General features: G+C 35.3%; 1 protein-coding gene across 2 annotated transcripts in view; it reads right to left on the bottom strand.

The window, feature by feature from the left end:
• The window catches only part of LOC142353739 (uncharacterized), a 36,551-nt gene extending 26,990 nt beyond the window's left edge, over positions 1-9,561 (bottom strand). The window contains exon 1 of one of the 2 annotated variants that reach the window (XM_075406085.1): positions 9,097-9,561. In XM_075406085.1, the coding sequence (XP_075262200.1) occupies positions 9,097-9,345 (249 nt within the window). In that variant the 5' untranslated portion in view covers positions 9,346-9,561. The remainder of the gene's footprint in view (positions 1-9,096) is intronic. The other variant, XM_075406084.1, reaches the window with a different exon arrangement.
• Between the last annotated feature and the right edge of the window lie 2,928 nt (positions 9,562-12,489).

The raw sequence follows: 12,489 nt of genomic DNA, 5'->3' as shown, positions 1-12,489 counted from the left end.
ATAATCTTCATTTAGAGTGACACACACCCATTTGACTTTATCTCTTTGAATTAAAGTAAATAAAAGACAATTTCAAAGTGAGGAAGTCATTTTTGTGAGCGAGGTAAGTCAAGTGTGACCATAAATTTATTCACGCAAATGAACTCAAAACTCGCTCTACTAAGAGCGAAAAATGACGTCACGCACGCACTTCAGTTAAAATTGCATGACTGGATGAACAAAAAGCAGATTTGAAGTGGCTGTGACGTCATGTGGTCGTAACAAAAATCGCGAAATAAAAAACATAGCAGGGCAAGTCCTGGCGTACAATTCAAAGAACATCCATTGACTACGCAAAAAATGTGATCTAGAACGGACTATAAGTGAATTGGAAGAACCACTTCAAAAAAATCAGATTGAAAAAATGAAAAAATGAGAAAACTAATGTCAAAATGCCGCATGTGAACAAAAACCAAAAGCAATGAACTGAAACTTGGTTCAAACAAAAAACTAGGCCTAAAATGAACAATGAATGGATTGGGAAAACCATTTAGAAAAAAATATAAGAAATCGATAGAACAGTAAAAATCAAAGTGCAATTTCCGCAAGTGAACAGAAAACCACTAGCGAGAAAGCGAATTTTTGTTCAAACGCCATTTTCTCTCTATTTTAAAATTAGAGCGGAAAAATTTAACGCAGCAAAACCACTTGCATTTTCGCCACACTTCCTGTTTCGGCGTGACCAAAATCACTATTCCAATTTGACTTCAAAAATCATGAAAATGTGTGAACAAATATAGCCGGAAGAACATTGACTAAACAGAAAACTAGACCTAGAACGAACTATGAACGGATTACGCAAACCATTTAAAAAATCCGATCCAAAAAATTGAAAAAACAGTAAATATTAAAGTGAAATTGCCGTATGGGAACAAAAAACCACTGGCAAAAAATCGAATGTTTGTTCAAACACCGTTTTCTCACTCTACTTTAAATTTAGAGCAAAAAAATTTCACGCCGCAAAACCAATCGGTGCTTTTTCTCTCCACTTCGTGTTTCGGCGTGAGCAAAATCACCAATCCAATTTGACTTCAAAAACCATGAAAATGTGTGAACAGCTTCTATTAAAATCCCACTTAGAGCCAAAAAAACAAAAGAAACAGCCAAAAAAATCATTAAATTTCGTCTAAAAACTAGCAGAAATAGTCAAAAACCTCCAAATTAGTATTAAAATCAAGTTAACTACTTGAAACCTTGAATTCCTATCAAAACAAACCTAAACCTAATACAATATCATAATTAATTCTCATAACCATCAATAGTTGCAAAAAACTGATTTTAAAAGCCGCACGTGAACAAAAAAATTCTCCGGCTTAGAGAAAATTATTTCACACATCGATTTCTCACTCTTTCAAAAACAGCGGTACGAACAAAAACCACTCTTTTCGCTCCGCTCTTCTGTTCAGCACCAAATTCGCTCCAAATTTTTTCACGCGTTTCATTTCCCGCTTCAAAAATCAACTCCAACAAAATTGAATTAAAAACACAAAGCCAGAAGAATTCCGGAAACAACTTGAAGGTGAAAATTGCCCATAATTATGACTAAACAACTATTGTGAACACCGAACCTCCGCAAATGCCATAAAAAATAAGGAAGAATAGAAAAGGCATTCGAAAACAAAATGAACAAAAAAACTAGAAAAACTTAATAGCTTTTTTTAATAGAACAAGGAAAGATAGAGCCGAAAAAATTTCCTTGGCAATTAGAGCAATGCAAAACTCGCAAAACAATGGGCAACATATAATAAGCTAAAATCTTTTCGCTCCACTCTTCCGTTCAGCACCAAATTCGCTCCAAATTTTTTCACGTGTTTCATTTCCCGCTTCAAAAATCAACTCCAACAAAATTGAATTATATTGAAACTTGGTTCAAACAAAAAACTAGGCCTAAAATGAACAATGAATGGATTGGGAAAACCATTTAGAAAAAAATATAAGAAATCGATAGAACAGTAAAAATCAAAGTGCAATTTCCGCAAGTGAACAGAAAACCACTAGCGAGAAAGCGAATTTTTGTTCAAACGCCATTTTCTCTCTATTATAAAATTAGAGCGGAAAAATTTAACGCAGCAAAACCACTTGCTTTTTCGCCACACTTCCTGTTTCGGCGTGACCAAAATCACTATTCCAATTTGACTTCAAAAATCATCAAAATGTGTGAACAAATACAGCCGGAAGAACATTGACTAAACAGAAAACTAGACCTAGAACGAACTATGAACGGATTGCGCAAACCATTTAAAAAATCCGATCCAAAAAATTGAAAAAACAGTAAATATTAAAGTGAAATTGCCGCATGGGAACAAAAAACAACTGGCAAAAAATCGAATGTTTGTTCAAACACCGTTTTCTCACTCTACTTTAAATTTAGAGCAAAAATATTTCACGCCGCAAAACCAATCGGTGCTTTTTCTCTCCACTTCGTGTCTCGGCGTGAGCAAAATCACTAATCCAATTTGACTTCAAAAACCATGAAAATGTGTGAACAGCTTCTATTAAAATCCCACTTAGAGCCAAAAAAAAACAAAAAAAAACAGCCAAAAAATCATTAAATTTCGTCTAAAAACTAGCAGAAATAGTCAAAAACCTCCAAATTAGTATTAAAATCAAGTTAACTACTTGAAACCTTCAATTCCTATCAAAACAAACCTAAACCTAATACAATATCATAATTAATTCTCATAACCATCAATAGTTGCAAAAAACTGATTTTAAAAGCCACACGTGAACAAAAAAATTCTCTGGCTTAGAGAAAATTATTTCACACATCAATTTCTCACTCTTTCAAAAACAGCGGTACGAACAAAAACCACTCTTTTCGCTCCGCTCTTCTGTTCAGCACCAAATTTGCTCCAAATTTTTTCACGCGTTTCATTTCCCGCTTCAAAAATCAACTCCAACAAAATTGAATTAAAAACACAAAGCCAGAAGAATTCCGGAAACGACTTGAAGGTGAAAATTGCCCATAATTATGACTAAACAACTATTGTGAACACCGAACCTCGGCAAATGCCATAAAAAATAAGGAAGAATAGAAAAGGCATTCGAAAACAAAATGAACAAAAAAACTAGAAAAACTTAGCTTTTTTTAATAGAACAAGGAAAGATAGAGCCGAAAAAATTTCCTTGGCAATTAGAGCAATGCAAAACTCGCAAAACAATGGGCAACTCATAATAAGCTAAAATCTTTTCGCTCCGCTCTTCTGTTCAGCACCAAATTCGCTCCAAATTTTTTCACGCGTTTCATTTCCCGCTTCAAAAATCAACTCCAACAAAATTGAATTAAAAACACAAAGCCAGAAGAATTCCGGAAACAACTTGAAGGTGAAAATTGCCCATAATTATGACTAAACAACTATTGTGAACACCGAACCTCCGCAAATGCCATAAAAATTAAGGAAGAATAGAAAAGGCATTCGAAAACAAATTGAACAAAAAAACTAGAAAAACTTGATAGCTTTTTTTTAATAGTACAAGGAAAGATAGAGCCGAAAAAATTTCCTTGGCAATTAGAGCAATGCAAAACTCGCAAAACAATGGGCAACTCATAATAGGCTAAAAAACTTGTCTAAGATAAAAAAAAAACTGCGAAAAAATAAATATGGCTTAATATTTCTAATTTTTTCGATCACTTTTCCTAAAAAAATTTTAATTCAACCAAAACTTGAATTAATTGGTATCTGAAAATTCCATAAGTAACAAGCTTCTAATCAAATCCCAATTAAAGCATTAAAACAAAAAAGGCAAAAAATCATTAAATTTCGTCTAAAAATCAGCAAAATCGACCAAAAACCTCCAAATTAGCATTATATTCAAATTAACTACTTGATACCTTCTATTCCTATCAAAACAAGCCTTAAACTAATACAGTATCATAATCAAATCTCATAACCATCAAAAGTTGCAAAAAAACTGCTTTTAGTAGCCGCACGTGAACACATCAAATTCTCGCTCTCTCGAAAACAGCGGTATCAACAAAAACCACTCTTTTCACTCTGCTCTTCACTTTTGTTCAGCACCAAAATCACTCCAAATTTTTTCACGCGTTTCATTTCCCGCTTCAAAAATTACTCAAACAAAATTGATTTAAAAAGGACTTCTCCAATACTCCTCTTCGAGTCGTAAAAAAGACAGTGCCCCAAAACAATTCAAATTCATTGAATTATAAAAACATAGCTGGCAGATTGCCAGAAAATAGCCGCAATAGATTCGTAGATCGGCAGTCTAAAAAAACAGTAAAAAAGACAGACCAAAAAAATTTGTCTTTTTATTGAAGGCTGATCTGTTATTCTTTGATTAAAAAACTGTATAAGTTATTGCTGCCTCTATTAGCTGATCTCAAATAATCTTCAATTAGAGTGACACACACCCATTTGACCTTATCTCTTTGAATTAAAGTAAATAAAAGTCAATTTCAAATTGAGGAAGTCATTTTTCAGAGTGAGGTAAGTCAAGTGCGACCAAAAATTTAATCACGCGATTGAATAAAAAACTCGCTCCACTAAGAGCGAAAAGTGACGTCACGCACGCACTCCAGTTAAAATTGCATGACTGAATGAACAAAAAGCATATTTAAAGTGGTTGTGACGTCATATGGTCGTAACAAAAATCGCGACAAATAAAAAAACATAGCAGGACAAGTCCTGTCGTACAATTCAATGAACATGAATTGACTACGCAAAAAATTAGATCTAGAACGGACTATGAGTGAATTAGGAAAACCATTTCCAAACAATCAGATTGAAAAAATGAAAAAATCAGAAAATCAATGTCAAAAAGCCGCATGTGAACAAAAACCAATAGCGATGAATTGAAATTTGGTTCAAACAAAAAACTAGGCCTAGAATGAACAATGAAGGAATTGGGAAAACCATTTAGAAAAAAAAATTGAAAACACAGTAAAAATCAAAGTGAATTTGCCGCATGCGAACAAAAAACCACTAGCGAGAAAGCGAATTTTTGTTCAAACGCTGTTTTCTCTCTATTTTAAAATTAGAGCGGAAAAATTTCACGCCACAAAACCACTCGCTTTTTCTCTCCACTTCCTGTTTCGGCGTGACCAAAATCACGACTCCAATTTGACATCAAAAATCATAAAAATGTGTGAACAGATCTTAAAAAAATACAGCGCCCCAATGCAATTTAAATTCTTTGAATTGTAAAAAACCAAGAGAAGGCCAATAATAGCCCAGCTATCGCTGTGCGGCTATTAATAATCACTAGAGGTCTGCCCGAACTTTTACCACTTGACAAAGAACTAATACCAATTTTATGTAGAACGATATTCAAATAAATATTTGAGCCTTCATCTTACCTAGGCCATTCATCTTACTCTTTACATCTAAAATATCTAGGCCATTCATCTTACTCTTTACATCACGCTAATTGATGTTCAGCAACATTCATCAACAAAGCGATTTGAACCTAAATAGCTTTAAAGAAACATTGAAAAAAGAACAAAAGAGTAGTATTAACCCGCAATAGGAGCACATATATCATATTGTAGTTACAGATTAACCGATTACAAAACACAAACCACGTCTCATTTATTAATTGAACAAAAAACTAGATATAAAGAAGAATCAATAAGAAGGGAATTAAAGAAGGGAGCAAGAAGGAAACACAGTAGCGGATGAAAAACAAGATTCACCATTTTTGAGACAAAAAACAGGCCATTTTTTGCGCCGACTCGGTCTCGAACCCATGCCCCTCGGTTCATAGCCACAGGTGTAATCCCTTACACTACCGACGCCTGTTACTGTTGTCTATCCGTAGTGGCTACATACGAACATTGGTCGATGGCTTTTTGTCTCGCTTGTTTTTGTTCAGGCGCATGCTTGATGAGCAAAAAAACTTTACAGATCAGGCACTTAAGCATGGTCAAGTAGGCTGCATGTTTAAGGATCGTCAAAACATATGAAGATAGGAGCGTCGTTAAACATTTAGTTCAAGTGCGACTTACAAATAATATATTAAATTTAAAGAAGAATCAATAAGAAGGGAATTAAAGAAGGGAGCAAGAAGGAAACACAGTAGTGGATGAAAAACAAGATTCACCATTTTTGAGACAAAAAACAGGCCATTTTTTGAGCCGAGTCGGTCTCGAACCCAAGCCCCTCGCTTCACAGCCACAGGTGTAATCCCTTGCACTACCGACGCCTGTTACTGTTGTCTATCCGTAGTTGCTACATACGAATATTGGTCAATGGCTTTTTGTCTCGCTTGTTTTTGTTCAGCCTCATGCTTGATGAGCAAAAAAACCTTTACAGATCAGGCACTTAAGCAGGGTCGTGTAGGCTGCATGTTTAAGGATCGCTAAAACACGTGAAGATAGGAGCGTTGTTAACCATTGCGTTCAAGTGCGACTTACATTTAATATATTCGATAAAAAAGAATAAATTAGAAGGGAAAGAAAGAAGGGAGCGAGAAGGAAACACAGTAGTGGATGAAAAACAAGATTCACCATTTTTGAGACAAAAACCAGGCCGTTTTTTGCGCCGACTCGGTCTCGAACCCATGCCCCTCGCTTCACAGCCACAGGTCTAATTCCTTGCACTACCGACGCCTGTTACTGCTAACTATCCGTAGTGGCTACATATGAATATTGGTCGATGGCTTTTTGTCTCAATTGTTTTTGCTAAGCTGTATGCTTAATGAGCAGAAAAACAGTTGCAGATCAGGTACTTAATCATGGTCGTGTAGGCTGCATGTTTAAGGATAGTCAAAACATATGAAGATAGGAGCGTCGTTAACCATTGCGTTCAAGTGCGACTTACATTTAATATATTAGATATAGAAGAATCAATAAGAAGGGAATTAAAGAAGGGAGCAAGAAGGAAACACAGTAGTGGATGAAAAACAAGATTCACCATTTTTGAGACAAAAAACAGGCCATTTTTTGAGCCGACTCGGTCTCGAACCCAAGCCCCTCGCTTCACAGCCACAGGTGCAATCCCTTGCACTACCGACGCCTGTTACTGTTGTCTATCCGTAGTGGCTACATACGAATATTGGTCAATGGCTTTTTGTCTCGCTTGTTTTTGTTCAGCCGTATGCTTGATGAGCAAAAAAACCTTTACAGATCAGGCACTTAAGCATGGTCGTGTAGGCTGCATGTTAAAGGATCGCTAAAACACGTGAAGATAGGAGCGCTGTTAACCATTGCGTTCAAGTGCGACTTAAATTTAATATATTAGATAAAGAAGAATAACTTAGAAGGGAAAGAAAGAAGGGAGCGAGAAGGAAACACAGTAGTGGATGAAAAACAAGATCCTACATTTTTGAGACAAAAAACAGAGGCCATTTTTTGCACCGACTCGGTCTCGAACCCATGCCCCTCGCTTCACAGCCCCAGGTCTAATTCCTTGCACTACCGACGCCTGTTACTGTTGTCTATCCGTAGTGGCTACATACGAATATGGGTCGATGGCTTTTTGTCTCACTTGTTTTTGCTAAGCTGTATGCTTAATGAGCAGAAAAACATTGCAGATCACGTACTTAATCATGGTCGTGTAGGCTGCATGTTTAAGGATCGTCAAAATGTTTAAGGGTCGTTAAACATCTGACGATAGTAGTGCTGTTAACCATTGCGCTCAAGTGCAATTTACATTCAATATATTAGATGAGGGGGAGAGAAAAAATGGAGAAAGGAATAAAAGATGAAGGAATAAATAAACAACAAAATGAATATATAAATTTAAAAAACAAAGAAACGAAGAAGGGAAGAAAAGGACAACCAAATCCCAAATTTAATTCCGAGTACATTATACATCCTTTTCCGCCCCTACTTGGGCTTGAACCCATGTCCCTCTCTTGACAGCCACAGGTATAATCCCTTGCACTACAGGGAATTAAAGAAGGGAGCAAGAAAGAAACACAGTAGTGGATGAAAAACAAGATTCACCATTTTTGAGACAAAAAAGAGGCCTTTTTTCGTACCGACTCGGTCTCGAACCCATGCCCCTCGCAGCACAGGCACAAGTCTAATCCCTTGCACTTCCGACGCCTGTTACCGTTGTCTATCCGTTGTGGCTACATACGAAAATTGGTCGATGGCTTTTTGTCTCGCTTGTTTTTGCTAAGCCGTATGCTTAATGAGCGAAAAAACATTTTCAGATCAGGCACTTAAACATGGTCGTGTAGGCTGCATGTTTAAAGATCGCTAAAACACGTGAAGATAGGAGCGTTGTTAACCATTGCGTTCAAGTGCGACTTACATTTAATATATTAGAAGATTATTAAAATTATCTTACTTCTGTAAAAGCTCCAAAGTAAAACGTACTTATAAAAGAAAAGGGAAAGTTGCGTAATTGAATTCACACAATGCCCAGAAGATACGTTAGCCCCCGTATAGGTTTTACATGTAAAAAGTCAACGCGCAACGCTAACTTTACCCCACTTATATCAGCAATGCACCCATAACATGATGTTGCTAGCTAGCGACATTTGTTCTCCATTTATGACTATTTGGTGTAAAATTACGTCAAAAATTGAATTGTTACTTAGCAAAACTTTTTTTTTGATGTTCAGCGTTAAAAAATATTTCGGCAACTTACTTTTAATGTTCAGCATTAAAAAAGATTTCGCTAACTTACTTTTAATGTTCAGCACATAGAACTGTGGCAGAGATTAGATCACTTTTTTCAGCAAATTTTTCTCACCACTTTTGCTATGAAGAGTGACGGAAAAAGCTAGTTTAATAAGCTACGCAGTGGCTAGGTTAGCCAACTGTTATACTAAATTAAAACCCGTATGGTAATATTCACTCATGTTTACTTTTGGAAATGAGCGTAAATATGGAAAAACGTCCGTAAAGCGTTGCCGTTTTCAGAAAATAATACCCAAATTTTCTTCATTATAATTCTTTGTTCCGAAATTGTGTCGATTTCATTACAAACACAAAATGAATTAAATTATGGCCTCGTTGAGAAAACAATTAGGTGCACAAGTTAATGGAGTGAAGAAACAGATTTTTTACTGCAGTTAAGTACTCTGATTATTTATCAGAATATGGCCAATTTTAACCCCCAACAACAGATCTGCTCCAGTTTGACTTACCTCAGGTTTTTCCTTATCATCAGTTTTCACGCCTTCTGTAGCGCTCTTTGCCATTGGGCATGGCACTTCATCAGCTAGATCCAGATATGCCAGCTTTTTGTCATCTGTTGCAGGCCGCAATCTTTCTTGGTTGTTTCGATTCAGCAATTCGACCATTTGTTGAAACAATTGCAGCTGTACGCAACTATCTTTATACAGTGTCCATTTTGAGTTCTCATCTAACTTAGAGAAATTTTTCTTATCTATCATTGTGACAAAATCTGAAAGTTTATTTTGGTGGAGAGTTTTTGACTAAGAGTACACGATGAAACAATCGAAGGCAAAAAGCTGATCTTCTCTTTTTTTTCACAAATTGTTTGCATTCGATCACACATTTTTGCTCATTTAACCGCGAACAATTGATTTTCTCAGATGTTTATAGAGTGGATCATAGTTTTCGCTGCTTAACGGGCACTACACGTATCAAAGATTTTAGATAAAGTTTGTACTCAATTACTAAACTGAGTTTCTGAGAAAACTAAAAACGATTGAATTAACAAGGAAAATGCATAAATTATTAAGAAGATATGACTAGTGCGATCTAAGAGAACCTAAAAAATACGTTTCCTCAAAGTGGCTATCTTAGAATATCTTGGAGAGAGGAAACATTTCCATATTGCAGGTACTAATTTTACCTACAAGACCCCAATATTGCCTAATATAGCCTAATTGTTGTGATAAACTTATTAAATAGAGCACGAAATGAGCAGTTAGCAAACAGTCGCTTTCTTTTACACTGCATTACGTAATAAAATTTCAACTGCATTCTTAACTATGGCGCTGTATGAGAAACTAAACTCAATTGATCTTAACGATACAAATTCAATGCGTTCATTATTTCTGGATTTCATTAAAGAAAATAATTATCAAAAAGAAGAAATCAACCAACTGCGTAGAGGATGTGATCAACTAAGGACCGAAAAGGAGGAGCTTTCAAAGAGAGTAACTAAATTGGAACGTTATTCATCTTTTATGTGTTTGACTTTTCATGGGGTAGAGAACGGTGGTGAGTACCCGGTACACAAAATTGTGGAGTTAATCAGGTCAGTACAAATTCCAATTGAAACTCATGATATTGCGGCCTGCCATTACCTACCTGGGAAAGGTAAAAAAAAATCCATAATTGTTAAATTTCTTTATAATCATCAGCGCGATTCGGTATGGTTTAATCGCAATTCTTTTTTTGATCCGGTTTCTGGGCGTCTAGCGGAAAGTGATAGAGACTTGTACAACTATTGCAGAAAAGAAAAAAATCTTACAACCACGAACAAAAACCAAGTACGCGTTAAGTTCTCAGAAAACGATACAACTTGGTATCCAGTTGACAGTCGGTATCAAGTTGATTACCTTGTGGGAACTAATGGTAATACAGAAAACGAATGGGGTATGGAAACAGTAGAGATGTTGGCACAAGAAACTTATGTAAATAAGAAAACACCATCGAAAAGAAGTCGGCAGGTGGCTTTTCAATCACCTCAAGGAAGTCTTCAAAAGCATTGTGGCACAAAACAATTTGACAAGCTGGACAGGTTATGCTGTTTGACTGAAAAAGTATTCAATTTATTGGTTGAAAAAGAGTCTCCGCCGTCCAAAAAAAGTACAAACTTGAACGATGAATGCAATAACTTCTCGAGTAATCAGAGCTGTGAAGAGAATCCAATTTAGTCTTCATACATCATTGATTGTCATACTAAAAACAAAAGCCGAACTTTTTTGGGTTTAAACATTCAGTCTTTGAGATTCCATCATGCTGAACTAGTAGTTTTCCTTGATACATTAGATCAAAAACCTGATGTTATTGCTTTAACTGAGACATGGTTAAAAGATAGTGACCAGCCTGACGACTATGATCTACCAGGTTATCAGACAATAGTGTCGAAACCCAGAAACAACGCTAAGAGACGATCTGGTGGAGTAGCCTTTTACATTAGAGATAATCTTCAATTTGCAATACAGGATACTAACAGAGAAATTGAATGCCTAATTTTACAAGTGAAATACGACGAGAAATGTTTGCATAATTTTTGTGTGATTTATAGACCTCCGTCTTTGAAGTTAACTGATTTTCAACCAAAGCTGGAAACCATTTTACATTGTTTGAAGTTTTCAAAAGAGGAAAGTTTAATCTTTGGTGATTTCAACATAGATATATTAAAGAGAGAAAAAAGTACAAAAAATTATGAGAATCTTTTAAGATCATTTGATTGTCAAGTACAAAACTCAATGCCTACAAGGGTAACCAAAAATTCAAAGAGCTGTATTGATCATATAATCACAAAAACAAACATAAAAACTGAAACGCTAGCGACGACAATAAGCGATCATTTTATATTAACTGCTGAATTTTTAGTATCAAGCTTAAAAATTAAAAGCATTCAGTCATCGGTTCTCATGCGAAATTTGAAATCAATCAAAACAGACAAAGCGCTGAATTTTCTTTTCGTCTTAGACCAGAATATCAAAAAAATTCCTGAGAATTTGAATGCTAATGATTACATGAGTACAATGATCAAGAAAATTATTGAAAATTTAAACAAATTTGCGCCTGAAAAGGTGTTCGAAACATCTGATTCTCCTTAATCTGCAAGCTGGATTACAAATGAAATCAAAAATGCCATTATAAAGAGAGACAAAATGTTTCAAAAATGGATAGCAGAGCCTACTATTGAAAACCAAACTAGATATAAACAAATACGGAACAAGGTAACTAACTTGATAAAAAATGGAAAAAGAGACGATAACTTCAAAAAACTAGGCAAAAATCCAAGCCCAAAAATTATTTATAGGACACTAAAAACTTTAAAAAAAAAGGACAATACCATCGATTTACCAAATCTTGATGACTTGAACGATTACTTTGTTTCAATTGGACCAAAATTATCTGCAAAATTTAATAACGAAAAAAGCAGTTGCAATATACGCAATAATGAAAAAACGATGGTACTTCATCAAACAAATGACTCAGAGGTTACAAAAATCTTGAGGAAAATGAAAAACAAGAAAAGAAATGGTCATGATGGAACCTCAAACGAAATTTTGAAGTGTTGTTCTCCCATTATTGAATGTCATCTTGCAAGAGCCATTAATTATTGTTTGCTAGAGCGTATTTTCCCAGATTCATTAAAAATAGCCAAAGTAATACCCTTATATAAAAAAGGAAACAAGACTGACCCGGGTAATTACAGACCTATCAGTTTACTGAGTACAATAAGCAAAATTCTGGAGAAGATCTTAATTAAGAGGATGATGAAATTTTGTGTAAAAAATAATTTGCTAGCGAACAATCAGTTTGGCTTTAGATCTAAAATGTCATGTGTGCATGCAGTTGCCACCATAACGGAGTATATTCGAAAT

Source organism: Convolutriloba macropyga, chromosome 14 (assembly GCF_964194025.1).
Source record: "Convolutriloba macropyga chromosome 14, txConMacr16.3, whole genome shotgun sequence".
Taxonomy (NCBI): domain Eukaryota; kingdom Metazoa; phylum Xenacoelomorpha; order Acoela; family Convolutidae; genus Convolutriloba; species Convolutriloba macropyga.
Note: the sequence above shows the minus strand (reverse complement) of the source record. Positions and strands in the feature narration are given on the sequence as shown.